Source organism: Diospyros lotus, chromosome 1, assembly GCF_014633365.1.
Source record: "Diospyros lotus cultivar Yz01 chromosome 1, ASM1463336v1, whole genome shotgun sequence".
Lineage (NCBI taxonomy): Eukaryota > Viridiplantae > Streptophyta > Magnoliopsida > Ericales > Ebenaceae > Diospyros > Diospyros lotus.
In genome coordinates this window covers 42837341-42864094 of record NC_068338.1, presented here as the reverse complement: position 1 = coordinate 42864094, position 26754 = coordinate 42837341, and the positions used below count along the sequence as shown (strand labels likewise).

Here is a 26754-nt window from a genome sequence, read left to right as displayed (position 1 = left end):
TTTTTAAAAAAAATTGACTATAAAAAATTATTAATGTGATTGCAAAGAATAAAAGAGAAAAATAAATTTTTTATGACTACGAAAAGCAAAAAAAGGTGACTGCAAATAAAATCTCCCTTAAAAATTGCATAACTCTTAAAAATAGCTTTGTCTTTACAAATAGCATAACTCTTAAAAATATTATCAAAATTTACGCCAAGAGAAAGCTCGTAAGATAAACCTTAACAATACTAAAATCATTGATTGGCATGGTACCAATCACTTCCACCTCAAATCCTATTATATTTTACATTTGTTCCAATAAATAGATCATTTAAAGTCAAAATTTCCAAACCAATTATCATTATTCTCCACAAATATATTTATCTTGCAAAATACATTTGAAAAAACTAAACTAAACTATAAAGATCCTAAATTCTAAAAGTATATAATATAGAACAAATAATTCAAATTAGACAGAATTTGGATAAAATTTATCTAAAATTCCATACAAATAATGCCTCGTATAATTGTTGGATTATAACATCACCATTTTTCACAACGGCCTCAGGCTGAATAATTAACAAACATCATAGATTTTTTTTTTTTTTTATTACAAATGACAATTACATATCAAGCATTAATAAGTTAACCTCACTATATAACCCCTTGTAGTCGCCCGACTACCGACATTTACTCCGAAGTTTTCGAAATTCGGTCGTCATCCTATTTCATCTTCAACCCTTGCCTCCATTCCGCCATTTGTGCGCCTATCACGTATGCATAACCAGGAAAAAAAGGAATTTCACAGTAAGAATTTACATGAATTATTGTCCTCATACACATGCCCCAGGTAAAGGGCGGTGTTCTAAAGCCACTAAAATCCCATGTGAATTGTCATCATTTCGTGCTGTTTTGTTAACAAGTTTTACAATTCTAGAACCTTATGTTGAGACTCAATAGGTCTTGTCATCTACAAATTTACAGCATTTTCCAACAACAAACAAACAACCATGCCTTAGAAACTGTGAATTAGCATTGGAAAAAAGGAGAGCAAGTCTTGGTAACAATAATAAGATTGGTCACTAAACCCTAAACTAAAAGTTCACGGGTTAGAGTTTTGGATTTCTTTATAATAAGGCTGCCCATAAACCGACCCCCTTGAAAAGTGTGGATTAGCATACTGGAAAATTCCAAAAATGAAATCTACCAACTAGAAAAAGCAGGAATGCAGAGGTGAAGCAAGTGAAAGAAAAGCATGCCTTGAGGAAATGCAGTTTTCAAGCCTCCTGATAGGTGGGTATGGGCACTCCTGATCCTTCTGTCAGATTTTTGTAAGCAATCTGCAACCTTCGAGTTACTGGTCCCACTTGTCCATCCCCAATTTCACGCCCATCAATCTTCAAAACCTAGTAAAGGAAGTCCCATAAAATGTCTTTAACAATTATGATGAGAGAGCAATCTTGCAAGATAACAAGGGAACCAAGACCACCAAGACCATCAAAAATCACAGTGCACCAATATAACAATTCCAAGCCTTAATCTCACTAGTAGGGGATGAGAATTAAAGGACCACAAAAAAAAATAAAATAAAAAAAAATCTAGTTGTCTCAACTGCTTGTTGAATTCAGAGTAATAAGATTACCCAATTCTATTTATTTATTTGCCCAATCCTATTTATTTGTTGAATTCAGAGAAGTAAGTTGAGCTTGCATTGGCATGATTGATTTTTCCATCTAAACCCAAATCCCAACCCCTATACATGATTGAGCTTGAAGTGGGCAACCAAAGTTGAAACGTGACACCACTAAAACTCCTAGGAGCAGACACAGGCTACGGTCAGATATTAAAACCCTAACACCATCTACAGAGATAATATGTTTCTGAAATTAACATGCCATAAAGAGCACAAGCATAATTGATTAAAATTGATCTTAAGCTTGAGGCCTAAAAATATTGAACTTAGCTTCTGGCTTCTGCTGGTTGAGCATTTCAAAAGAAAGGAAGAATATTCATGGAGGACAGATAAAATTCAAAGATAACCTCACTAACTGAACCAAGTTTTTTTTTTTTTTTTTTGGCTCTCCTGTGTGTGTGCACATGCAAGTGTGTTTCTCTGTTTGGGTGGGTGGGTTTGGGGTGTGGGGGTGTACATCACTCCAGAAAAAGGAAACGAACATACTGGGCTGAGTTCTCCCATTGTTCCTGTTGTCCACACCTGCAATGAAAACACAATATAGTTAAATTGCAAAAACAAATGTGTCATAGCAGAAACATTGTTAAAATTTGACTGGACTAGGAATTGGTTCAGTTCATTGTAATGGATTAAGGTCAGTCAAAATTAAGGGATAGCATGTCTTGTGTGGTCATTCTCAAGGTACTTCTGGAATAGCATAGTAGTTCAATCAAGGTATTGCTAAAGGATTGGCTGCTGTATAAACTTGTTTATGCATATGGTGAATAAAAGAGTGTCCCACGAAGATGACAAAACTCTTAACACTTGTTAAAGATAATACCTGATAATAAAAAAATTAACAGAAAAGCCCACAAACTAAGTTAGAAATTTCAATTAACATTTAAAAGAAAAAAAAGCTTACAAAATTAAAGATATTATAGTTAAATTACAGAGTGGCAACATGCTATCCACAATGCTAACAAATTTTCAAGTTTAACTATCTCAAAAGCATTTTAGTTGTAGGTGTCAGTCATGCACAAAGTTCACTATGATATAATTTTTATATGTCGTGCTATGTTGAAGATTGGAGATTTCTTAGTATTTATTCCTAAATATATCTTCTTTCCTAAACATGTCCTCTTCTTATTTCTTAGGATTATTGGAGATTTCCAAGATTTTTTTTTTTCTGTTTTTATCTTTCTTTCCCTTTTGTATATTTCGTGATCTTCTCTATTATTCTCTTTTCTAAGATATCAGGATATGATCTCCTGATCTCTAGTATATATTGTAAAGCAAAATTCAGTTCAAGATATAGAAGAATTATTTCTTTCTTCATGGTTTCAAAGCGGCTCGTACCCAAGTACCTCTAACCCTTTAAGTTATCCACATTTTCCTGTCAACCTTCATTGCTGACCTCTGTCCTTCCTGTGGTTTCTTGTTAGCCTTCATCACCATCACATTTGCTGCTTTGGCCTTCATTGACATTCTTGTTCCCTTCAATCTCCTTCATTGTTTTTTGATTATTCGATGGGAAGATGTTGGAGACTTCTGAGAATGTGATGTCCAATCCTGGAGCTGTTTGTGATTTCTCCTTGACTGGTTCAAGTGGAGAGCTTCAAAGCATCAATGTCGTTTATCGCTTGAATGAGAAGAATTATCTGCAACGGTCACAGATTGTAAGGACACTCTTGAAGGGAAAAGGGAAGATTAGCCACTTAGATGGGACTGGTCTCAGTAGTGATGACCCTAATAAGGGATGAGGAGGACTTGATGATCATGTCCCGGAAATGGAATTTAATACAGCCAAAAACTAGTAGAAATCTCTTGTTCCTTCCTACAATGCAGGGAGACGCTTCAAAAGACCTACTACATGAAGTAAGATGCTGTAATGATTTACGAACTGAAGACCAAAGTTTAATCTGTGGTACAAGGTTATCTCTCTGTTACTAAATATTATAACTATTTAAATGGTGTTTAGCTTGAAATGGATCATTATCAAGATCTTAAGATGAAGTGTGCTGAAGATACTAAAGTCCTACTTGAATTTCTTGAAAGGGATAGGTTTTTTGAGTTTCTAGCAGGACTAAATATGGAATATGATCAAGTAAGAGTGCAAGTGTTGGGGAAGGATCAGCTACCACGCCTTAATGAGGTTTTCTCCATAATTGGAGCAAAGGAAACTAGGAGAGCTGTTATGCTTGAGACACAACCGACCGAAGGTTCCGCCATGATGTCCAAGAAAGGTGCAGATGATGGAGGATATAAGCCATCTAATCCAGAACAAGGCTCCTCTAAGCAGTCCAACTGAGATGGATTGTGGTGCTTCTACTGCAAAAAACCTTGACATACAAAAGATAACTGCTTCAAGCCTCATGGGAAGGCTCAAGTATTGGCTAGGAATGGTGGACTCAAAGGAAAGACGCCAAGCCAAGCCAATCTTGCTAATAAGGAGGATATTTCTCAAGAGAAACCAGCTGTTAGTAGAGAATTCAGCAAAGAAGACATTGAAAGGCTGAAAAGTTTGCTTAACTCCCTCACTAAGACTTCTGGTATGTGTTCATTGGCTTAGAGTGGTAAGTGTCTCGTTTTTTATTTCTCTAAAGCTTCCAACATCTTCCATTCCCAATCATGGGTCATAGACTCTGGTTCTACCGATGACATGACTCACTACCCAAATAAATTTGACAATTATATGGCTGTCCCTAGAAATCAAAAAGATCTTTGTTGTTGATGGATCAGCTGTTCCAATTGTTGGTCACGGCAACATGGAAGTTACCCCTCTCCTTTCTTTACCTAATGTCCTACATGTTCCCAAACTGTCAACCAATCTTCTCTCCATCTCCAAAATCACCAAAGACTTGAATTGTACAATCAAATTTTTTGATACTTATTGTGTTTTTTAGGATTGGACCATGGGGAAGACAATTGGATTTGCTAAGGAACGGAACAGGCTGTACTATCTTGAAAGAGACTAAAGGTGACTTCAATGGGTAGAATCAGTTGTTACTATGCTTACCTAATAATAGCTCCATCTCTTCAGAAAGATCCAAATTTGAATTCATCATTGAAGGCATGGCCATCCTCCTTTTCAGCTTCTTAGAACTATGTTTCCTTTACTTTTTCAAACATTTCAATTGAGAATTTTGATTGTGATGTATGTGAGTTTGCAAAACATCATTGTGTATCTTTCCCTTTGAGTTCAACATGATCATTTAAACCATTCTCTTTAATTCACTGTGATGTTTGGGGTCTACCAAAATTCCCAATATCACTGGTGCTAGGTGGTTTGTTTTATTTATTGATGATTGTACCTGTTTAACTTGGTTGTGCCTTATGAAAGAAAAATCTGATGTGACCAAAATTTTTCCTTGTATTTCATAGTATAATCAAAACTCAGTTTAGGAAAATATTAAGAGGGTTTGATCTGATAAAGGAAAGAGTATTTTAACTAATTTTTGATCTCCTTCTTTTAAGCACAAGGAATAGTTCATGAATTCTATGTGTTGACACTCCCTAACAAAATGGGGTTGCTGAACATAAAAACAAACATCTCTTAGAGGTTACTAGGATGTTACTTTTTCAATCTAATGTTACTAAACATCTTTGGGGAGAAGCGATTTTAAATGCTACCTATTTGATAAATAGGCTTCCTTCTTGTGTCATTGGCAATCAAAGCTCTCTAGGTATGTTGCCCCAATTGTTTATTCCCAAAAATATTTGGTTGTACTTTGTATGTTCATGTCCATAAACAATATCGCACTAAGTTAGATTCTCGAGCCCTAAAGTGTGTCTTCATTGGTTATTTTAGTCATTAGAAATGGTACAAATGCTACCATCCTCCTAGTCATAAAATCTTAGTCACCACGGATGTCACTTTTTGTGAAACTAACCCCTTCTACTCAGACCAGTTCTCTCACTTTCAGGGGGAGACTTCCAGGGAAAATACGAGTGTGAATTTGAATTTTCCTGATGACTTTCTACCTAGTCGAGCAATGGTGCAACAGCCTACACTCACACAGCCTCTGCTAGTACAACAGCCTACAGGTACACCCAAACTTCCTAATACCGAAGAAGTCCCAAAATCCAAGTCATTCAAACCACCTCAACTAGAATTTAAATCTCAAAATGTCCCTCAGGTACAGCAGTAGTCACAACCAAATCAAGCATCTAAGGAATTGAAAGTTTACTCAAGGTGTATACAGCCCAATCTGGACCAAAGACAGATCCATGACTTTGAACCAAGTCCAGGTACTGAAATAACACTTTCTCCCTCATTTATTAGTGAGCACTCTGACCTTGATCTTCCTATTGCAGTAAGAAAAGGAACCAGAAAATGCACCCAGCATCCCATATCTGATTTTGTGTCTCTAAACGATTGTCCCTTCAACATAAAAGTTGTCTTACCACTCTAGATTCCATCAATATACCAAAAACAGTTCAGGAAGCTTTAAGGAATAAGAAGTGGGCACAAGCCATGAAAGAGGAGATGAATGCATTAGAAAAAATCAGACTTGGGAGACTGTTCCTCGGCCTAGAGAAAAAGAAACTTGTGGGATGTAGATGGGTTTACATTTTTAAGTATAAAGCTAACGGTTCTCTTGAAAGGTACAAGGCAACGTTAGTTGCAAAAGAATATACTCAAACATATGGAATTGATTACCTTGAAACCTTTGCACCAGTAGCCAACATCAACACTGTGAGGGTCCTATCGTCGTTAGCAACACAATTTGATGTGAAGAATGTTTTTCTTCATGACGATTTGAAAGAGGAAGCGTTTATGGAGATTCCACCTGGTTTTGATGGAAGAATTGGACCGAGCAAGGTGTGTCAGCTAAAGAAAGCACTATATGGGTTGAAGTAGTCACCTAGGGCATGGTTTGGGAGATTCACAAAAGTTATGCTGCAAAATGGGATATAAGCAAAGTTAAGGGGATCAGACATTGTTTATTTCCAAAAGACAATGCAACCTTTGTTATGTCGAAACCTAAATGTTAAGTCAGCAAACATACCAAGGGAGGTAAGGTAACTATCCTATTTGTTTATGTTGATAATACAATTGCTACTAGAAATGATTAAACAAGAAAAAAGGGTCTTAGAGATTGCTTAGCCCATGAATTTGAGATTAAGGAGTTGGGAAAATGAAAATATTTCCTTTGGATTGAGGTTTCTCACTCCAAACAGGGATCTTTATTTCTCAAAGAAAGTATGTTCTTTACTCAAGGAGATTGGAAAGCTTGGTAGCAAATCAACAAATGTCCCTATTGAATAGAACCACATATTAGGCAAAGAAGAAATAGATAGTGTTGTGGATAAAGGGAGCTACCAAAGACTTGTTGGGAAATTAATTTATCTATCACACACAAGGCTAGATATAACCTATGCTATCAATGTAATGAATTAGTTTATGCATGATCCTAGGGAAGAGCATTTACAAGCAATTCAGAGAGTACTTTAGTATCTCAAAGCTACACTTGAGAGAGGATTGCTATTTAAAAAGGTGGTGAGCTAACCCTAAAAGTTTATACAAATGCTGACTATGCAAGACCACCTGTTGATAGAAGGTCTACTACAGGTTATTGCATGTTTCTAGGAGATAATCTTATGATATGGTGGAGAAAGAAGTATTCCGTAGTTGCTAGATCAAGTGTTGAAGCAGAATTCACTTGGATATAATTTTTATATGTGGTGCTATATAAATCCTGATGGAAATGTGTTCTTCTAATTAATGGTTAAAGAAAATTATAATTATGAATATAGAATTGAATTTCAATAATAGCAATCAATATAAACTTTCTGATAGGCTTCCCCTAGAAAACTTTATGAAGCCCTGGGAGCTGCCCACAAGGTCGCTTTATTTGCTTGGACTGTCACCCTGGTTTCATGTTGACCATTAACAATCTGAGTTTGCAAGCTGGTGTTTCCACCCCAAGGTGTACGGTGATTTTCCCAGATGTACTGACAATTGTTAAGTTGATATAATCTGGAGTCATACAACAAACAATATCTAGAAGAGCAAAAAATAAATACCTCATCCGCAGTATGGAACTCTGATAGACTGATACGTCGCTCCTCTAAAATGATATTTTCCTTTACCACAAGGTCCATGACCTGTAAAACATGGATCTCTGTTACCATCTAACATTAAAAAAAATAATGATAATGGGACTAACATCTGTTATGTCAATCACCCAAAAATCAACATATGGATCATCTACATGTTTTAAAAATAATTTTGAGAAATTAGAAACTTTTATGTAATATTTTTTCCATTACTGAACCTTTTCAACCAGCTTGTTTGTGTAGTCAGGTTTTCAGCAACTAATAGCTGACGTTGTTCAATTTACATTGACTTGAATTTGTCGTACCTTACCAACTGATGATCTATAATGCAAATCAAATGGTAATTGCCCCTTGATTTGAGATGTGTTGTAATTCTACTAAACATGTAGTAAAGAGATGAAAGGACACAAAAGCATACCACTCGTATTTCTCTTAATGAATTATCCATCAAGACAATGATCCCAAGTTATACAAAAAAAAAAAACCTCCAAATTTCTTAAATGTGCAGAAGACGCTGAGTTCCACATGGCTCCACAATCCTCCATAAATTGACATCATGACTTGCCATGCGGCAGCATTGGGCCATTCCCTGAATGAAATGCTACAGATATGCCTCATAAGTGGGCTTACAAGGAGCTGCACCCCTTTTTTCCTTGACCTTTCCGCAATAGGGATCAACTCAGTAAGGAACGCATGCAATGGCTTACCCATATCCAGAGCCATGAAAATGACATTCTCACCAGCTTCAGTCAAGAGGCACTGTCCTCTATCCTGCCTTCTCATCAAAATATATTGCCTCAACATACTGATGCGGGACAGTAGGCAGATAAGAGATTAAGAAGAAGAAGAAGAGAAGAAGCCAAGAAGGAAAAGCCGAGAGAGAGATACTTTTATGCAATCTTAAAACAGTGGGAAATAAGATATATGGATTTGTATGCTGGAAAAGGTAAGAACTTAGATAGGTTGCAGTCTCTGTCCAGTTCCTCAGGCTCAAGGCGCACTAAAACATGTCATCTCGTAGTCATGTAGAATTTAGAATAAAAGGTCAAACATTCCTAACAGGGGGGGGGGGGGGGGGGGAGAAAGAAAACAGAAGGAAGTTTTTTTTTTTTTTTTTTTTATCATCATCAAACAGAGCAAGAAGTTGCAGGCATCTTAAGGAGGGAAGTTCGTGCTACTTACAGTTGCTCGAGTTACACCAGGAAGACAATAATCAGCGTGAGGTGTTAGGACACGGCCTTTCTTCACTAAGAACTGCATTAAGATTGATTAACAATGTTCAGTCTCAAGATTCCATGCAATATCTTCAAATGGTAAGTCATTTGCAACGATGAGACATTTGAAATTAGCAAAAAGCCAATGGCAATTCTCGCAAGTACACAGAAAGGTGGAATCACCAATAACATGTTTGTAGCATTTATAGATGAATTGGCATTGCAAAATGAGCAGAAGCATTACAATGTTTGTAGCATTCGTTTCAGACACATAACCATCCTTATCAAGCATTATGGCATCATCAGCATTTGCATTATTCCCTTCTATCTGCATCACCATGAAAAATTCAATTCACCAGAGTCAAATCAGAAAGATCACATACTCAAAAGTCAGATGATAAATATTTCTTTACAATGTTAATCAGAGTATCAGATTCTACTGCACCTATGTAGGCATGTAGGATAACAGTCACATGCCATATCAATTATCAGGTTATCAGAAACAACTAATAAGTCCCTAATTAAGATGGTCTGCAGAATGAAAGATGTTGCCCCTCAGAAGACAACCACAGAAGCAGAAGCTTATGTTATCTTTATAGGAGTGATCGGCCATAACCTACTTTATCTGAAATTTCCTCACTCGCATACTCATTGAAGAGAAGAAATATCATCAAATCAGCCAAACAATATCGCTCCATAAAACAGACGTCATCTTCAATTTTGAAACTTGCAAATAGAGCCATACCTTTGCAAGTATGTTGTTCAAAAGGTTGTTATGGTGAATCTTTGAATCCAAATTCTGGAAGAGACAAAAAACAGAATAAGAAAAAAAATCCCTGTTATTTAAATGAGAACAAGAAGTGTATCAACCATCAGTAGTTCATAGTTGCAAACAAATTATAATCATAAGTACATTGCTTTGTTAGTTTGGTTAAAAAGGTACAGATTTTACTGTGTTGCTAAAGAACTGACTTGAGATTAGCCATAGAAGAACAAATATTATTAAAACAAAATAATTCTATTCGTTTGGAGAAAGACCTCTAGGTGCCAACTTTGAGAACAATAAATCAAGGAAGAACAGGACCTTAAAGGTGCATGCAAAACCTCTAAGGACATTAAAGACAGAAAGTATAACATTCTAATACTAGCAATATCATAAGACACAGGCAATATATTCTTTCTGCAACCTTCTTGGCAAATTTCCTGGTGAACAGACAACAGCATCAACAAAGCCAATTAAGGAATTTGAAAGATTGAACACAACCATAGCACAGATTAGCTGTACTGTGAATTACAGTTACAAACTCCTTTGGGGCCAACTTCTAATAATAATAATAGATTCTAAAATTTCTACTTGTTCAATCATGCCTATGCAAGTCTCTACATCATGCTGATAAGTGCTAAATGTTCCTCTTTTAGTAATCCCAATATCATTAATATCAGCAAGAATTACCTGGTACCAAAAGCTACCAGCATATTTCCAAGAATATACAGGAACCAAGGAAGAACCCTCCATCTATTTTCAAGTTAAAGAGACATACAAGGTTCTTTGGTTTCCCAAATTACACATGACCACCAACTGAATAAAATGCATACACCATGAATCTTACATTGGGTGAATTACGCCGTGTAGTAGCAGTTACAAGAGTTATACCCTTTGCATTATCATAGACAGGTGGCTTCCATTCAGCAAGAACTGCGTATGTACAATAATCAATGTAATTACAGCATATAAAAGGGAAAGGTATAGAGTGACCTAACTCTGACAATAATAGAAGGATAGATAGTACAATGAACACAGTAACACACTGGTTTCATCATTTAAACAACTTTCTTGTTAACAACATCAAAGCACACCAGCAGCTCTTGATGGGATGATAAGTCTCACAGGTTATAATGCTGCACAAAAGTTTTTCTGGTAATATCTTATAACATTTTTTCTTGACAAATTTAAATAATTTTATACCAAAAAAGGGGATGTAATACGGGAAATGCGATCAGCATAGTAAGTAATGATTCTCTCTGGCAAAGGAATCGTCAATGACATTTTTAACAGCAAAAGATGAAACCACAAAAATTTCCTGATATGTAAAGACAAAAGTATTCAACAAAATCACTTTTAGAATTCAGCAGATCCAGATAGTTAAGCGTGTTTATACAGTTATTTTCAAGTTTTCATGTCTTTGTTTCAGATAAACATGTTTTAGTACAAATGCAATGTAGGTTTGATAAAACAGAATATCAAGCCTTAATCTCACTAGTGGGGTCGGCTAGATTCTGTAGCTCACAATCATCTCAATCAATGACCATATGCCAAGAAAAACTTTTCTTTTTCTCAATTCGAAAATATTCTATGAATAGAGAAAATTAGGATGAGCCAGTATGCCCTGAGACTTCAATCCCCAAGAAATTCTCAGATAAGGTTGAAAAATGAGATGACATGTTACCGATTAATGTGCATCCATAGAGATTAAAAGCTGGACTCATTCCTGAAGTAACCTGACAAAGAACATGGTGCAGTAAGTTAAGCATATACTACAAAAATGTTTTTTATGTTGGTAAAAGCATCTATAAACTACAACCATTCACTGATGATATATCTGGAATCTGGGACTATTCAGTCAATGATTTGAGTTTCAGCAGGAAACTGGGGTGACAAAGAGAACACAGACCCATTACTATTCTCTAGTTCTAGTCATCTCACCTCATGTTCTCTCCTTCCAGTGATAAAGTATCCACATTATACAAACTTTACCTAGGAAATCCGAAGGAGAGGGGTGGGGGGTGTGTTGTTAGACAATGACAAACCTTCTTGCCACGTGTCAAGCTTAGACGGATGTGTGCATTATCAAACATTCCATTCCTAATAAGAGTGTTAAATATTGCTTCCTTAACCTGCATTTTGTTGCATACAGTGACATGTTAGATAATGACCCATTCTTCTAAAATGGTAAGCATCTCAATCACATGCAAGTAGGAATACTTAATTGCCTCCATAACACTAACCTCTTCACGAGTCGGCACATTATTGAAGGCCAGAGCTTTTGCTGAATCAAACAATCTGACAATGTAAAATGAGGGCATCAATGATATTGATAAGAAAGAGTGGACATCTTGTCCTTGGAGCTATATAAATAGGAAACTAGATGAGGAAACAGAATTTCCAAAAAAGAGCTTAAAATACACACTAATTGTATATAAAAAAAAAAGAGCGAGAGAGAGAGAGAGGAGTTTAATTTAATTATCATTATCACAACCATTAAGAAGACCAACAGAGGCTCCCCTATGAAGAGAGTGGATGGAATGGAACAAATATTTAGCAAAAGTGGTAGAGAAAGACCAAGAAAAACTTGGTGGGAGACACTTGGGTAAGATATTAGTTATAAGGGTTTTACACAAAAAAAAAAAAGAAGAAGAAGACCGTAGATATAAAAATGATTGGAGAGCTAAAATTCATTATGTAGTCATCCCTACATGGTGGGATAAGGCTTGGTATCTTGTTATCACAACCATCTGAATGCATATGTACAGCAAGACAATAAAAGATTTCAAAACAATTAGAATTATAAGATATAATATGTAGACAATTGTTCATTTATCCTGCATATATAATATAACTGAGAAAAAGTTATCTCTGTACTAAATACATATCTATCTTGTATAATAATGAACTTTCCGAGACTTCACTTTCACAATTGATACTTGTCACAAATTATTTGTTTACTATAATATGTTTCTTACCATGGTTATCAATTATGTTTGTTTGCATCCAGAATGTACATCAACACAATATGCTTTAAGAGCTTTGAGCTACTGCATGAGCATATGCCCAGGGCATATGCTTGCAAAAAGAATCATTTTTTTTACAGCAAAACAACAGCATATCAGGCCTTAATCCCACTACATGGGGTCAGCTAAAAGGAATCAATTTTTTTGTCAAGCAAAATATTCTCCTTGACTGACCTATCTAGATGCTCCTCAAGCTTAAATATCTTCCCATTGTAAATACGAAGTCCCTCCCATACCGAATCACCACCTTGGACAACTGAATCAAATACTGAAACCTTGAAAAGACAATCAAGTAAGTATGAAAAGTCAAAAAGGACTGCTTTTTAAAAGCACAAAAAAAGAAGTGAGTTCAGCTCTGTTGAAAGCTCACTACAAACATAAAGTAATTCATATATACCTTTGCACTGTCACGGGGTATGATCTCATCACCAACCCAAACAAGCAGCTTCTCATTGGCAGGAACTGGAAGACTGGGCAGAGGCAGATGGGGTTTCAATAAAGATGAGCCTCTTGCGTGGCACTTAAGCATGTTGTAGAAAGGCAAACTTTGTTCCAGCAAATCATACAAGGAAAATGGGAATGGCTGAAAATGAAAAAGAAAAATAAATAAATAAATAAATTTGAAGCGTAGATTAAGCTTCCTTGGTGGTTTTTTTTTTTAAATAAACAAAATTTTCTTTGTTCTTCTCATAAATCAACTATCCATCTCAGAATTTCACATACAGAGTTCCCTAAAAGGTGAACAGCTCCTTGTGAGTTTTGTGAGTTTGTGTCTGTAGCTAGGTGTATGTATATATACAGACAGGGCTTTCTGAAAGGCTGCATCTGCTGAAGCTTTTGTAGGATTATTCCTCTTCACATGCCATTCAGTTTTTCATAACCCTTTATCCTTAAATGTGGTATTAAACTCTGATTCTAATATTTATTATGAACACGATGCTTTCAATTTCTGATGTCATGTATCAAATTCTTAAGTCCCAAGAAAGATGAAGATAATAAACTATATGAGCTCATATCTTGTTAAAATGCACAATAGTTCTACCCAACCCAATTGGTTAGGCTTTCACAGAATCCTACCTCCTAACCTTCAAATAAACCAAGCATTAAATGTCACAAGGACAGAAAAAACATGGAGTATAGTATGGCAACAAGATGCTGAACTTAATAAAGAGAGCTCCTAGTGCATAAAGGCCCACCACTTTGTGATAGGGGGAGGATCATATTTGTACACAACCTCCCCTTGTTTTTTTAGCAAAAAAATCTGTTATTTATTAGATTTTAAAAATATGAAGCATTCAATTATTTTCAATGAAATTCTAGCATCATGAGGATAGATCTAGTCAGAAGTCCTGCATAGTAAAATTCTAATCTAGAATTAATACTGCTTAATATTGTCTAACATTCAAAAAGTTTGGTCACCTAATTTAGTTCATGTAAACTTGCAGGAACTCTTGTTTTTAAATCGTGTGTTCTAAATACAACACAAGGAAGGAACTACATACCGAAGGATACTTCCTTTTTGTGGTGAAACCTGTTGATTTATGTACACTGCTATACCACCAAGGCGCCCAAACACCATCTATTGATTTTGGACCAGCTTCCCATCTAAAAATATTTGTCCAAAATTTGTCAAATTTCACATTTAGACCAAGATTTAGAGGAAGATCTCTCTCCCCCCCCTTCACTCAACACAAACACACACACAAGTTTACTCATTTCCAATTTAATTCAAAATAGTACACCAGACAACTTTTAACAAGGTAGATATAGTGGCATCCAGTTGTTCCTAGTACCCTCAGTAAAGGCCCCACTCCCTTATTCAATGCAACCAAATTTATTCCATGTCTTTCCTATAAATAGAAAGTAGATCTAACATGGGTGTCATATAAGCAAAACAGTGTTTTAATTTTCAAAATAAAAGATTTGGCATACTTCAGCATTGCAGCTTGAAAAGGAATATCCAAGTCTTCACAAAGGCAACGCAAAGTGGCCTGCACATGAGCCAGAAGAACATTTTTTTTCTTTAAATAGCTCCAGAAAATCACAAATGTAACCATTACATGACATCAAGTACCAAAATATCGATCAAGGAAATTTACAAAACTAAAAGCAAGGATTCAGGAAAATGAGCTAGTGAATACTTGCATAAGAAAAAGTACAAGCACCCCAAAGTAGTTAACTGAAAAGGTCATTTGGAGTAGAAGCAATCATATTTAAAGAAAGATATCCATCTAGAATTGTATCTTTGATTTGATTAAGGGCTTCTCACCTCCAAGAAGCCAGATCCTTCTTCTAAACATTCATCACCAAGCAACCATAAAGGCCAAAGTAACAAAATAAAGTGACATTTGTACATATACTGTTAATGATGCAGCTCAAGATATGCTGTCAATAAATTCCTTGATACAACTGTATCCCAGACCTTCTCACAGAGCAATGTATAATAGTTCACTCCGCATTGCAAGTTAAAAGTTTTCTGCTTCTTACTTCTATTCCTTTTTATTGTCATTCTGGTAAGATATCTACACTGACTAGTCAAGTTCTAGGTTTACATTACAACGATAATAACAATCACAAGCTTTAATCCCACTAGGTGCGGTCGGCTATATTAATTCTAGCTTTCCAATCATCTCTATCCATGGCCATATGTTTTGTAAGGCTATTATATACCCCATGTCATATTTAAAGGGTTTCTTACCAAATTAAAAACTTCCTACTTATTAGTTCAAAGCTTATATTACTACCTTGGAAACAAAACATCATATTACAAATAACACACAAACTCCATCCAGAAGTAGCATAAATCTTCTTATGTAGTATAATAAAAAAAATAAAATGAGAAAAAGGAAACACGCCAGATCAACACATTTATTAACAAAGCTTTGGAAACCTCAGGATCTTGTTGAAGGTCTGCTGCATCAATAACTGGTGGGAGCTTTCCTAGTTGGCAAAGTTCACTGTATATGGAGACCAAGTCTGCCAATCCCAGCTCAAGAAAGGATGGGGGCACAACCTTGTCAAAAGATTGCTGACAACAGAAGACAGATTAAACTTAGATCAAGAGATGATGGATAGAGAAATCATACATTCAAATCAAGGGTTATAGTATCATTCCAGCCTATCTAGGAATCTTTTTCCAAAGTATCATCACTAACAAGAACAGAGAAAGTTCATTGACTTGATACATTCTTAAATTCCAATAAAGACAATCAAAGAATATAAAATTCATGTATTTTTAATATTTTAAAAAATAGATAATTAACAGGAAAATGAATATATATTATACAGATAAAAGCCTTTTTAAGGGGATTTCATCTATCATCAATAACAAAAGGATGCTATTGAAACAACTTACCAATATCTCCAGTGGGTTTCGTATTAATATGAAGTGCTTTCCATTTTTCATCAACTCATCTGATAAACCAGGTAAGCGTTGTTTTGACATGTGCTGTAAAGAGGACAATATAAATTTGTGGATTATAAGAATGTGAAAACTGAACCAGTTCCTGCATCATAAGACAGCTTGATGAGATGACAACCACCTTTTTCTGCATGTAAGGAGTCAAATTATGATTTTAGGTATTTACTATGGTATGGAGTACATCTCACTATTTTAACAACTAAGCCCCTGTTTGGTACCCTTTTTGGTTTTCAATTTTCTATTTTCATTTTCATTGTATTGAAAAAAAAAAAAAAAAGGTGTTTGATTGCTTGTTTTCATTTGCAAAAAAATTGACAAAAATGAAAAAAAGAAAAGGTGTTTTCACATTTTCCATTTCCTTTTCATTTCCTTCTCCTCCCCTACCATCCCCATCTCACCACTGGCAACCTAAGTTGCAAGAGAAGTCAGACACACCCAACAAGTTGCTGGACAGCAGGTTAGGAGTTGCCAGTGGCAAAGAGGGAGGGGGAGAGAAAGAGAAAAAAATACAAAAACTCAAAAAACAAAACTGAAAGCAAACAAAAGTTATTAACATGTCAAGATTTCACTTTTTTAAATGAGAAAGAAAAGCAAGCACACAAAACATATAATAAAAACCAAAACTAAAAACTTTGTTTGTAACATTGAATTAGGAAGAGGAGCTAAAGTGAGAGGGAAAACTATTTCTTGATGTTTTCCCAACTTTGAAAATATTTTATGAAATAATAATGAGAAACAGAAAAAAGAAATGACATATAAAATTTCTCACTTACTTCTGTTATATTTTCATTTGCTCATGGTTTGCCATAGTAAAAGAACAAGGAACAAAAAGTTCTTTTTCACTTTCTTGTCATTTTTACCACAAATTGTTTAATATTCTTATGGAAGAACAGACAATTCTGGCAATTTTCCACTTAACAAAATAATTATGAAGCATATAGTATTAGAGTAAAATGGCATGAAATTTTGTTAAAATTCATGATAAACTTGGGCAATATTGACTAATGATAGAGAACCTTGTAATTACCTTACAGAATCGATATTTCTTTACTCCAGGACCAAAAATCACATCTTTCACAACCTTACTCCCATCAGATTCCTATTTATGCATAAAATTACAAGCATAAGAAAAAAAAAAAAAAAAGCCACATGAGAGGAAAACATGGCAATGTCAAAATTGAATAAGAAAATTGTACTTGTAAGCAAATACAAAATTTCAAAAAAACATCAAAAGAATTATGTACTTATATTGTAGATCATACAACCCCAATAGCTAGAAAGCAAGCACCCAATTAAAAACTTTCCACTAATTCCTTTGATCAAACTATGTTTTGAACAAATTCATGCCAAAAAAGATAGTAGTGATTTGTCCGAGAAAGTAAACTACTTCTCCCCATCAAAGAAAATTTATTTGGAGGGATGTTTAGCTCTAACCGGCAGGCCCATGACAGTGTGCATCCTACTTTGTCCGCTACTTGTCATGAAGTCTTTTAATAAGAAATTAAAAAAAAAAAAAAAAAAGGAGAACAAACATATATATGAGTATAGAACAAACTATACCAGCATATGATCTGAGTAGAACAAACAATTTCATTTAATCTATACTGAAAAAATGCAATTAAGCTTCAGACAGTAGGATCGAGCAGGTCAATATGCAGATAGTTATGCTTATTTTAACACACCAGTTTCGACAGAACTTCTTCTCTGTATGGCCTTCCAACACCAGTCACATGGAGGAAATGACCATATAAAGGCTCATCAAGCACTTCTGTATCATCCCTCTGGGAAAAAAAAAAAAAGAGTAGCAGGAAAAAAACATATATCAATATATGAACTGAGATACAAAGCATCACATTTTTCATCACAAAATCAAGGTTGCCACAGTTAACTGTCTTTGTTGGCCGGTTCAGAAAAATTACAAATTTTTAGTTTTATATGGTAACCTCATATCATGCAGCAATTCCCACAAAGTTGTACGGAAACAACACAACTGAATACTCATTGCCCTTTGGTCAGTTTAAATCATAAGCGACAGACCTAATTTTCATCATTTTAGGTTCCCAGCTTCAGTAAAAATTCAAAAGAAATGAAGGATATCCTATCAACATTCATTCAATTACAAACCGTGCTTTCCAATTGAGGACCAACAATTTGGAAGCCCAAAATACTTTGGCTCTAAAAAAGGGGTCAGAAAGCAAAATAGCAAAGTTTTAATCTCAAAGCCAATATCATTTGTCATAACATATTTCTCAATTTAATGATGAGTACTATTTTTTGCCTTTATTATACGGTTCCCCACCCACCCCCCTTGGAAATTCCTTTCTCCATACATTGTTACCAGAGAGAGAGAGAGAGTTTTCAAGTTAATAAAGTTGAAAGAACTGAATCAAAATGAGGTGATTATGTTCAGTCTTACACAAGGGAACCCACGGGGATTAAGGCTTGATATATGTAGTTGTTGTTGACTAGAGCAGCATATACTGATAGATATATCCACAGAGATCACATTACATTCAGTATCTAACAAAAAATCTTCTGGAACACTTAGAATCGACTCTTTACAAATTTACAAAATTAGATCTCCTAAGATGTTACTATAAGAACAACACAGATATCCATACGTCCTGGTTTTAGTAAAAAAGTTTGAGTTTATGATTAGTTCTAAACATAGGATCACCTAATTCAAAAATTGGGGATTCAGCGTCAAACTCGTCCAATCCCAAAACAAAAATCGGATTCCTTAAACTCGTCCAATCCCAGAGCAAAAATCGGATTCCATAATTGACGGTGGTCAATTCAGGATAACCCAACTGGCCTCGATTGCTTTCTTCACTTCGCACATCAAAAAGAAAAAAATCGTAACGATAGAGCAAAGCTCGAGAAAATACTTGGGGGACAAGTGACAGTAGTAAGAGGAGGAGGAGGTAGGGATGGGGGAATTAATTGACCTGAGCAAAAGAGTACATGAGAGAGGTACTGAGGGATCTCGGAGCAGACCATGAGTGAATCACCTCCACCTCCTCCTGTTTCGCCTCCATTTCTTCTTCTTCTTCCTCCAGTCCTCTCAGCTCTCAGACCTCTCCCTCTCCCTCTCCCTCTCTCATCTCTCTTTATCTATATATATATGGTATATATATAAAATAGAGACAAGGTGGTTGCTTGCGACTGCCTGCCCACTGCACACTCGTCGTTTTCCGAAAATGACGTGGGCTGCTTCGTTAATATTAAAATTACTTACCACGCTGGACAGGTTCTGTCCTGTGTTTAAAGCTCCCGACGGGGCTTCTCATTTATAAAAGTGTAACTTTAATCATTAATTTAAAATAATAGTTAAATTATAATAAATATATATTATTTAAATAATATATATTTATTATTTTATTTTTAAATATTAAATAATTATTTAAATAGCATCTAATAAATACACTTTATCTAATAATAAAGTGTATTTAATATACCTCGATAAAATGATTTTTTTTTTAATATTTTCTTAAAATAAAACTAAAATGTTAATTTTTAAATGTTATACCACTGTTTGTTAAGGATATACAAAATTTAACTCTTAATTTCAACATAATTTAAAGAGTATTGTTAGTAATAGTTAAGATATAATAAATATATTTTATTTTAAATAAAATATCATTATTGCCTTTTATCTTCAACTGAGCAAACAAAATACGGGATAATTTTTATTAATAAATAAAATCATTATCCATTATTGAATGATAATTCAATTCAAGAATAATATCTTGAGATGTAAAATTAGAATTCTATAAAAGTTATTAAAAAATTTTAGAAGCTTGATCTCTTTAAAGTTTCATTTAACATTACCCTCATATTTTAGATTTTTTTTAAATTAAATTTATGGTCTTTTAATCATTTTCCCACTAATTATTCCAAATATAGTAAACAATTCAAAAGGGTATATTTATATTGACATTTCCTTTTCAACTTTTAAATACCTTATTATTAGCCTTAAATGAAATTATCATCAACAAAACATTTTAGGCATATCTTCTAATGCAATCGAAATTAAATTTTAGTATTTGTGATTGTTAAAATTTTAGCGTCACTTAATATTAATATTGTCAAGAATTATTGTCCATTAATCATTAAATCAATAAATGCTGGTACGAGAGAGAGAGAGAGAGAGAGAGAGAGAGAGAGAGAGAGAGAGAGAGAGAGAGAGAGAGAGATAAAATAAAAGAATTTTTTTGACAAAAAAAGGTAAGGATCTTAAAAATTTATAACCACGTAGAAATGTACTTTCACTGGAGTCCGGAACACAACTTAAATGACCCAAAAAGAAAAATTACAAGAATTAGAGCTAAAGTTTCAAACTCAAGGGGTCATTGGCCACGAAATTGAGTCGCCATTAATTCATCGAACGGGATGCGTCCAAAACAAATGTTCAAAAGACCAAGATTTCACCCAAATTTCACAAATGGCTAAGAGCAAACAGACGTACACTTGATCGATCATAAGAATGCATGTAAGGCAGCAAATTAGAGGGCACAAAATTTTCAGTTACATCCTCAACGTTGAGGTTTTTGGCCTTTGCTAAAGCCAGAAAGCAATTAAACGTATCGACATTCCTTATGACAGAAGCCACATAGGCCACCGGACCTTCCTGCAATGCCGGGGCCGCGCGCTGAGCTCCCGAGCCATTGCCAGGTGCTGTTCCATCTCGTCGAGTGTCAGAACAATGGTTGCTATTTTCAGCATTGTGCGGGTATGGCTTTTCGCGGTTCAAGAGGAAGGAAAGAAGCCGGACAAGATGAGGAAGGCACAGGGGATCATAGATGACATCTGCTCCTAAACTGTTAAAAGGGGGAAACAACGCAAACTTGAACGAATTAAGACGAAGACTAACTTATGAAATCAACATCGTGTCACCACAAACCTCAATCCCACTAGGAATTTATGCACAGAGACAGATTCTACTCATGAATGCTGGCAATTCCAAAATTTGATTGCCAGAATCTATTTGTTGTTGTAGTGCTTATGAAAGAATAAGTAAACCATGTGAAAAGTACTCACATTACGTCGGGCATGAAGCCTTGAAGCTCACTTTCCACAGCTGATTCCCATGGCAGATGAATGCATTTTACCTGGAATTAAAGGTTTGGGTTAGTCTTGATTCCAGATACTTCCTACTTCAATTAGAAGTTCCTTATCTACTTTTAGTGTAAGATACCATGAAACGATTCCACGTAAAAGCAACCAAAGTTTCCTCAAAAGCTAAGACATGTAACCTATATTATATGCTCAAGTTTAGTGTTAACAGCCCATCCCCGCTAATTTACATTCAAAAGCAGGTCAGCAAGGTTTCTGTGACAAAAGCTTCCTCATTGCGTAACATAATTTAGAAAATATGGCTATACATGTGAGAAGAAAACTAGTAGTAGACACACCTGTGAGGCAAGGGGAAGGAATGGAAAAAAGTTTGTGGTAAAAAGTAGAGAAAACCAAAGAAAACTTGGTGGGAAATCCTTAAACATGATATGGCAAGTGGCAACTAATCTGATTCAGTAGACAATTTAGCTTCAAAGAAATAGCAACTTCCCTACAAGAAAGAGAGGCAGGCATGGCAGTGGCCACTCCAGACTTATGGGTTGGATGTTTTGTGAATACAGTAAAACAGGATTGCAACTTCTTTCTGATAGACTAACTTTAATCCTTACCGAACAGCCACGCTCAATGCTTATTATAAGCACGCATTGCAAATTTAGACAATTACACCATAAGTGAAAAATAAAGAACAAACCAAGAGGGGATCGTCAACACTGCTTTCTGACAAATCTGCTCCAGTACTCAGCTGGTTGAGCTCCAAATTGAGCTTCATATTTGCTAAACTTGACAGGTCACCATCACTTAGCACCACCTGTCAAAATGAACCATTTCCACAGGTCACTACAAGAACAAAATTCATTTACCATATTAATCAATCGTTGCTACAAATGGGGCAACAGGATGTTACTGTTCTCAACACCATTTGGTTATAACAAAAATAAATCATTTGCTTCTCAAAACTAACAACTCAATCGAGGAGAAGACTCATATTGGTTTTATAGGGCAAGTGTGATCCTAGCAGACCAAACAAGCTACAGGAAAAGATTACTTGCAGGAAAAATATAGCTTACCAAGTCATACAAAAAGTTACTAAAATTAGATAACATAGCTGGCTGTTTTGTGGTTCAGAATACTGGCTAAATAAGTACATTTTCTATAAATAAATCAGAGTGCAGGACAGACAAACACCTCGGATGCTTTTACATGAGTGAGACAGATGCCAACCAAACCAACACCTGAACCAACCTGAGGATTGAAGCAAACAAGAACACTGGAAATATAAGAATGAAAATGTTAATGGAGATGTAAAAATGTATAGTGAGGTTAGGGCTTGGGATTGTTGTTGTGCTGTTGTAATGAGAGATCAAACCCATAATCATATATGTCCCATTTATAATCAGAAGATACTTTATCCATGATATGCTGTGTCTCATGAACCAATGATGTGGCACCCATAAGACATAGTTATTTATTCAGTCAGTCATGAATATCTCAAATTACAACAGCATTAGCAGTCCTGTAAGTAAAGAAACTATCATAGGAAATATGCAATGCACCTCGAAACAAGACTTATTGGAGAATATTTCTGGGTGGGAAAGGATGAATTCTGACAAGAAAAGACTTGAAGGCCAAATCGAACACCTATACACAACAAACCATCAAAAAACTAAATTCAGTGAGTGCTTAGAAGAAATCACGGGGACAAATATCAGCAATTTAGTGAGCTAAAAGTAACTGAACATTGAATATTCCTAATCATTAATTAATCACTATACATACAATAGAACATCCACTAACTATTTCTGCAAATATTACATAACACACCACCTCAGAAGTATCAATTCTTGCCTGCCTGTGCGTATTTAGTACTTCAAGATAGCATTTTCAGGACTAAAATTCAATATAGTGGGGTCAAATTCAAGTATCAAATCCAATCAATAAACAAAACATTTCCCAAAAGGCCAAACTCTGATTTCTGTCCAGATCAACATTAGATATTACCGAGCTTAGAGGAAATATTCATTTTCTTTAACCATGTTAAATCTTGAAAGTTTTCTCGAGTATCAAATGTGTGCTTGCTTACTTCAAATTTACCATTGAAGGTCCTAAGTATCCACTTTAAGTATAATGCCAAATAAATAAACCATATCTTTCTCCTCGTTATATTTGGTGGACATGGCTATGTAAACGGGAGTATAAAAGTACCTGAAACAAAGCTCGTGATAGTAAAGGAATGATACTAACAAAGTTGGTGCCTCGAGATGGATGGCAATTGCACCTCATGTAAGTTAACTACCTCATATTGGTCTAGCTACTTTCAGCCCAATTCAATTAACAGAGAAAGGGGATGGGAAGAAAGGAGAAGGGAGAGACCCTCCTCCGTTGTAATAAAACCTTATAGAATCTTGATTCTCTTTCCAAGGCAACGTTATCGGCCAAGAGATGCAAGTGAAGCCTTAAGACCTTCTAAACCAACTCTATGGAGGCTGCTGATAATGCTGCCACACAATTGGCTCACTTCTAAAAAAATGTTGCATTTTACTTAAATTGCCTCCCTTTTTTTCAGATAAGGACTTCACTCGTATTACTCATGCTCTTGACCTCAAACTGTCATACTTTTTTAAATAGTTCAGAAAATTCCCATTGCCTCTCATTGTTTGTTTGTTGGGCTGCTTCTCTCTCATCTACAGTCCCCGTTGTCTTCAACTCTACAGTGACAAATGCATCTTTCCATCTCTCCATTTCTGCACTATATTAATCTACAACTGATAAATGTATATTATCTGTGATTTCTTACTAAAAAAATTCTAAAAAGAAGTTGTACAAAATTTCCTATTCGGAGAAATAAATACATTATATTCCCCAAGAAAGGAGTCCTTTAGAGATTGGATAGAATTAAATTGCAAAATTTAGAGACACGCCCACAAGATCCTTTCACTAGGACAAAGTTTAAGAATAACCTCAAACTTATATATTTCCAACCAGTAAGTTCTGAACTAAAATCCTTCAGAACAATATATTTTGCTTGGATAGCCTCTTATTATAAAATTTATAAAAGCAGCCTGTGCTCAAATTCAAATTCCATTTTGATTGTAAAAATAAAAATAAAAAGGACTGTATCCTTGCATGGAGAACACAATGAAGTTAGCAGCTAGAAATGTGATGGTTCAATCATTGTATGGAAGCCAACAGTAGGCAGTTCATACTTCATACCCTGTATCACCTTCAAGCATGTTAAGAGAACATTGCAGCGGAACCACTAGTTTCCTCAATTGTGGGCAGCTTGGGAGTTCAGAGCAATCTGAAGGAACAAGAAAATAATTAGGTAAATTACATGCTATGCCCATGAGGTAAGGCCAAAATACACATGGTACCACTTGATTTTAAAAGATTACATTGATCTCACTTATTTATAACTTCTGTAACAGAAAAACTCCTATCATTGAATGATTGCCAGTCAATTAACAAAAATGTATGAAATTTTCTTCTTTATCCTTACCAATAAGCCCAATCCAATTCTGAATTTGTCAACCCTGATCAGCATAAGCCTAGACTAAATTTGGATTCAGACCCATATCTGGATTTGAACTCAGTCTGGACAAATCCAGATAAAAGTTTGCCTATATTTGGGTTACAGAATCCAACTACTCTAGGTTTGTCAACAATTGAGAAAAAGAACAGCAAAAAGGAAGAAGAACAAAAAGTAGTAGGGGGATCAGGGTAGTTTGCCTATAGTAAACCTAGATCTAGGTTTCTGGCAACTCTCTCCTTCTCTACCATATAAGACCAGAGCGAAATAATATTTTGATACTTATGTCAAATTTGAATTTGGGAGAGACATTAAAGTTTGATATGAAGTGTGTGGGTCCAAATGAAGATATGACAAAAGACATAAATACATGGAAGTCTATAATTCATATAGCCAACCCCACATAATGGGATAAAGGTTGGATATGTTTTTGTTGTTGTTGTTGTTGTATGTCAAATTCATTGACTAACAAACTCTACCAAGGGAGATATCTATTATCTATCAAAACCAAGAAAGGTGCCATGTTTATTTTGGCTAACCTCAGGGGCATTGAATATATTTACCCAAATAATGTTAAGCACAACCCAACTCTCTATATATTAGAAAACTCAAATGGCAAATGCAAACAGCCCATGAAACAAAAAATCCTACCATCAGGTAAAAGAAACGAAATGCATTTTAAGACCCTTGAATTTCCTTCTGCAGAACCATCACCCTGTTAAACCAAATGTTTGTTTTTGACATAATGAAGTGTGTAATAAATAATCAATTGTTCCAAAGTGAATATTAAGTACAGAAAATTTACCTTCGATGAAGTCATATAACAGGCAAACCATCCATATAATTCATCCAATACTTCATTTCCATGAGATTCAATTTCAACTATAAGCTTCTTCAAATAACTTTTCAAGTAGGGTATATGAAAGTTTTCATCCTGCATTAGTAACAGAAATAAAATGAATAATAAAACTCTGCAAAAGATAAATGTTTAAATAGAATCATGCTATTTGTACATCACTTTTGTACATTTTGGGTTACATAAAAGGATATTATGACCAAAATACCCCTCGCCTCCATGCGCTTCATGAGGAATTTTTTTGTCATTGGTATACCTTTGTGTAGTCCAAGGTGTACACAAAGGTGTACCAATAGCATTTTTTGTTTAAATATGTGGTTGCAGGAAAATTACAATAAAATAAATCAACAACAGCAGTAACTCCATTTAAAAATTACTATTACTTCTGCTTTACATGCAGTAAAAAAGGTACAGTTCTAGTTAGCAAAAAATAAAAGGGCTATAGTTCCAAATTCATAAAGTTAAATTCAAAATCTCATTCTCTATCAATTGGTAGTCGTCCCAATATTAAGATACGACAAATTCATAATCGAATCATCTACCAACTGGTAGTTATTTTGGCAGCTTCAATTAACACCATTAGGCTAGGTTAAATTCAAAAGATATCGCAAAAGAATGTGTCAGTTTCAAATCCTCCACCTTATCCGCTGCCACGCAAAGCATGAGCTTCAAATAAGCAATTGCCTCGTAAAACAAACATCTGGATATTGTTGAGGATGACTTACAGCTTTGCTTATGCAGTTCTCCCAAATGAAGCTCTGCACCTTCTCTGTGATCGAACCTCCTCCGCAATCCCTGGGGTTTCAGAAAGAAGCACAATTAAATTAAACACAAACAAAGGGGAAAAATGTAGGTATCGGTGAAAGGGAAGCTGGAGGAGAGTACCGGGCCAGCGAGAGCAAAACGCGGGACGGTTCCATGGCCAGGATGGCGGAGACCAGGTAGAGGTATGAACGGTCTAGCTCTCTCCCCTCCGCCATGGCCCGACTATCTTCAGGGTTTACAGCTTGTCTGGAAATAGGCCATGTTTATGATATTTGAACGGCAGGAAGGGTTTATTCAAAAAATTAATTAATTACACTCATTATAATTTGGATTTTTTATTTAAAAATATTTTAAAGGTTATTGTAGTTTTTTTTAAACCTCATATAAAAATAT

The 26754-nt window shown here is 35.2% G+C and overlaps 1 protein-coding gene across 1 annotated transcript; it reads right to left on the bottom strand.

The window, feature by feature from the left end:
• Positions 1–442: 442 nt before the first annotated feature.
• Positions 443–26623, bottom strand: LOC127793809 (branched-chain-amino-acid aminotransferase-like protein 1). Its single transcript, XM_052324549.1, has 31 exons — positions 26482–26623; positions 26322–26391; positions 25546–25674; positions 25392–25455; positions 24425–24512; positions 22768–22852; positions 22400–22456; positions 21906–22022; positions 21179–21249; positions 20581–20958; positions 20405–20427; positions 19087–19208; positions 17821–17919; positions 17166–17237; positions 16073–16165; positions 15608–15745; positions 14650–14708; positions 14220–14322; positions 13115–13300; positions 12892–12992; positions 11935–11989; positions 11737–11823; positions 11376–11427; positions 10539–10624; positions 9674–9727; positions 9173–9256; positions 8897–8968; positions 7682–7762; positions 2162–2197; positions 1242–1388; positions 443–749 (listed from the first exon to the last, which is right to left on the bottom strand). Exons 1-30 carry the CDS (start codon positions 26574–26576, stop codon positions 1260–1262), a joined length of 2886 nt encoding a protein of 961 aa, XP_052180509.1. The 5' UTR covers positions 26577–26623; the 3' UTR covers positions 443–749; positions 1242–1259.
• Positions 26624–26754: the final 131 nt, after the last annotated feature.

Excerpts from the sequence above, each read along its gene's own strand:
- LOC127793809 (XM_052324549.1), bottom strand. The coding sequence starts at position 26,576 with ATGGCGGAGGGGAGAGAGCTAGACCGTTCATACCTCTACCTGGTCTCC. Across the intron at positions 16,166-17,165 it reads AGAAATATCGATTCTGTAAG|CACATGTCAAAACAACGCTT; the intron begins GTAATTACAAGG and ends TCCTCTTTACAG. Across the intron at positions 11,824-11,934 it reads ATGTGCCGACTCGTGAAGAG|GTTAAGGAAGCAATATTTAA; the intron begins GTTAGTGTTATG and ends AACAAAATGCAG.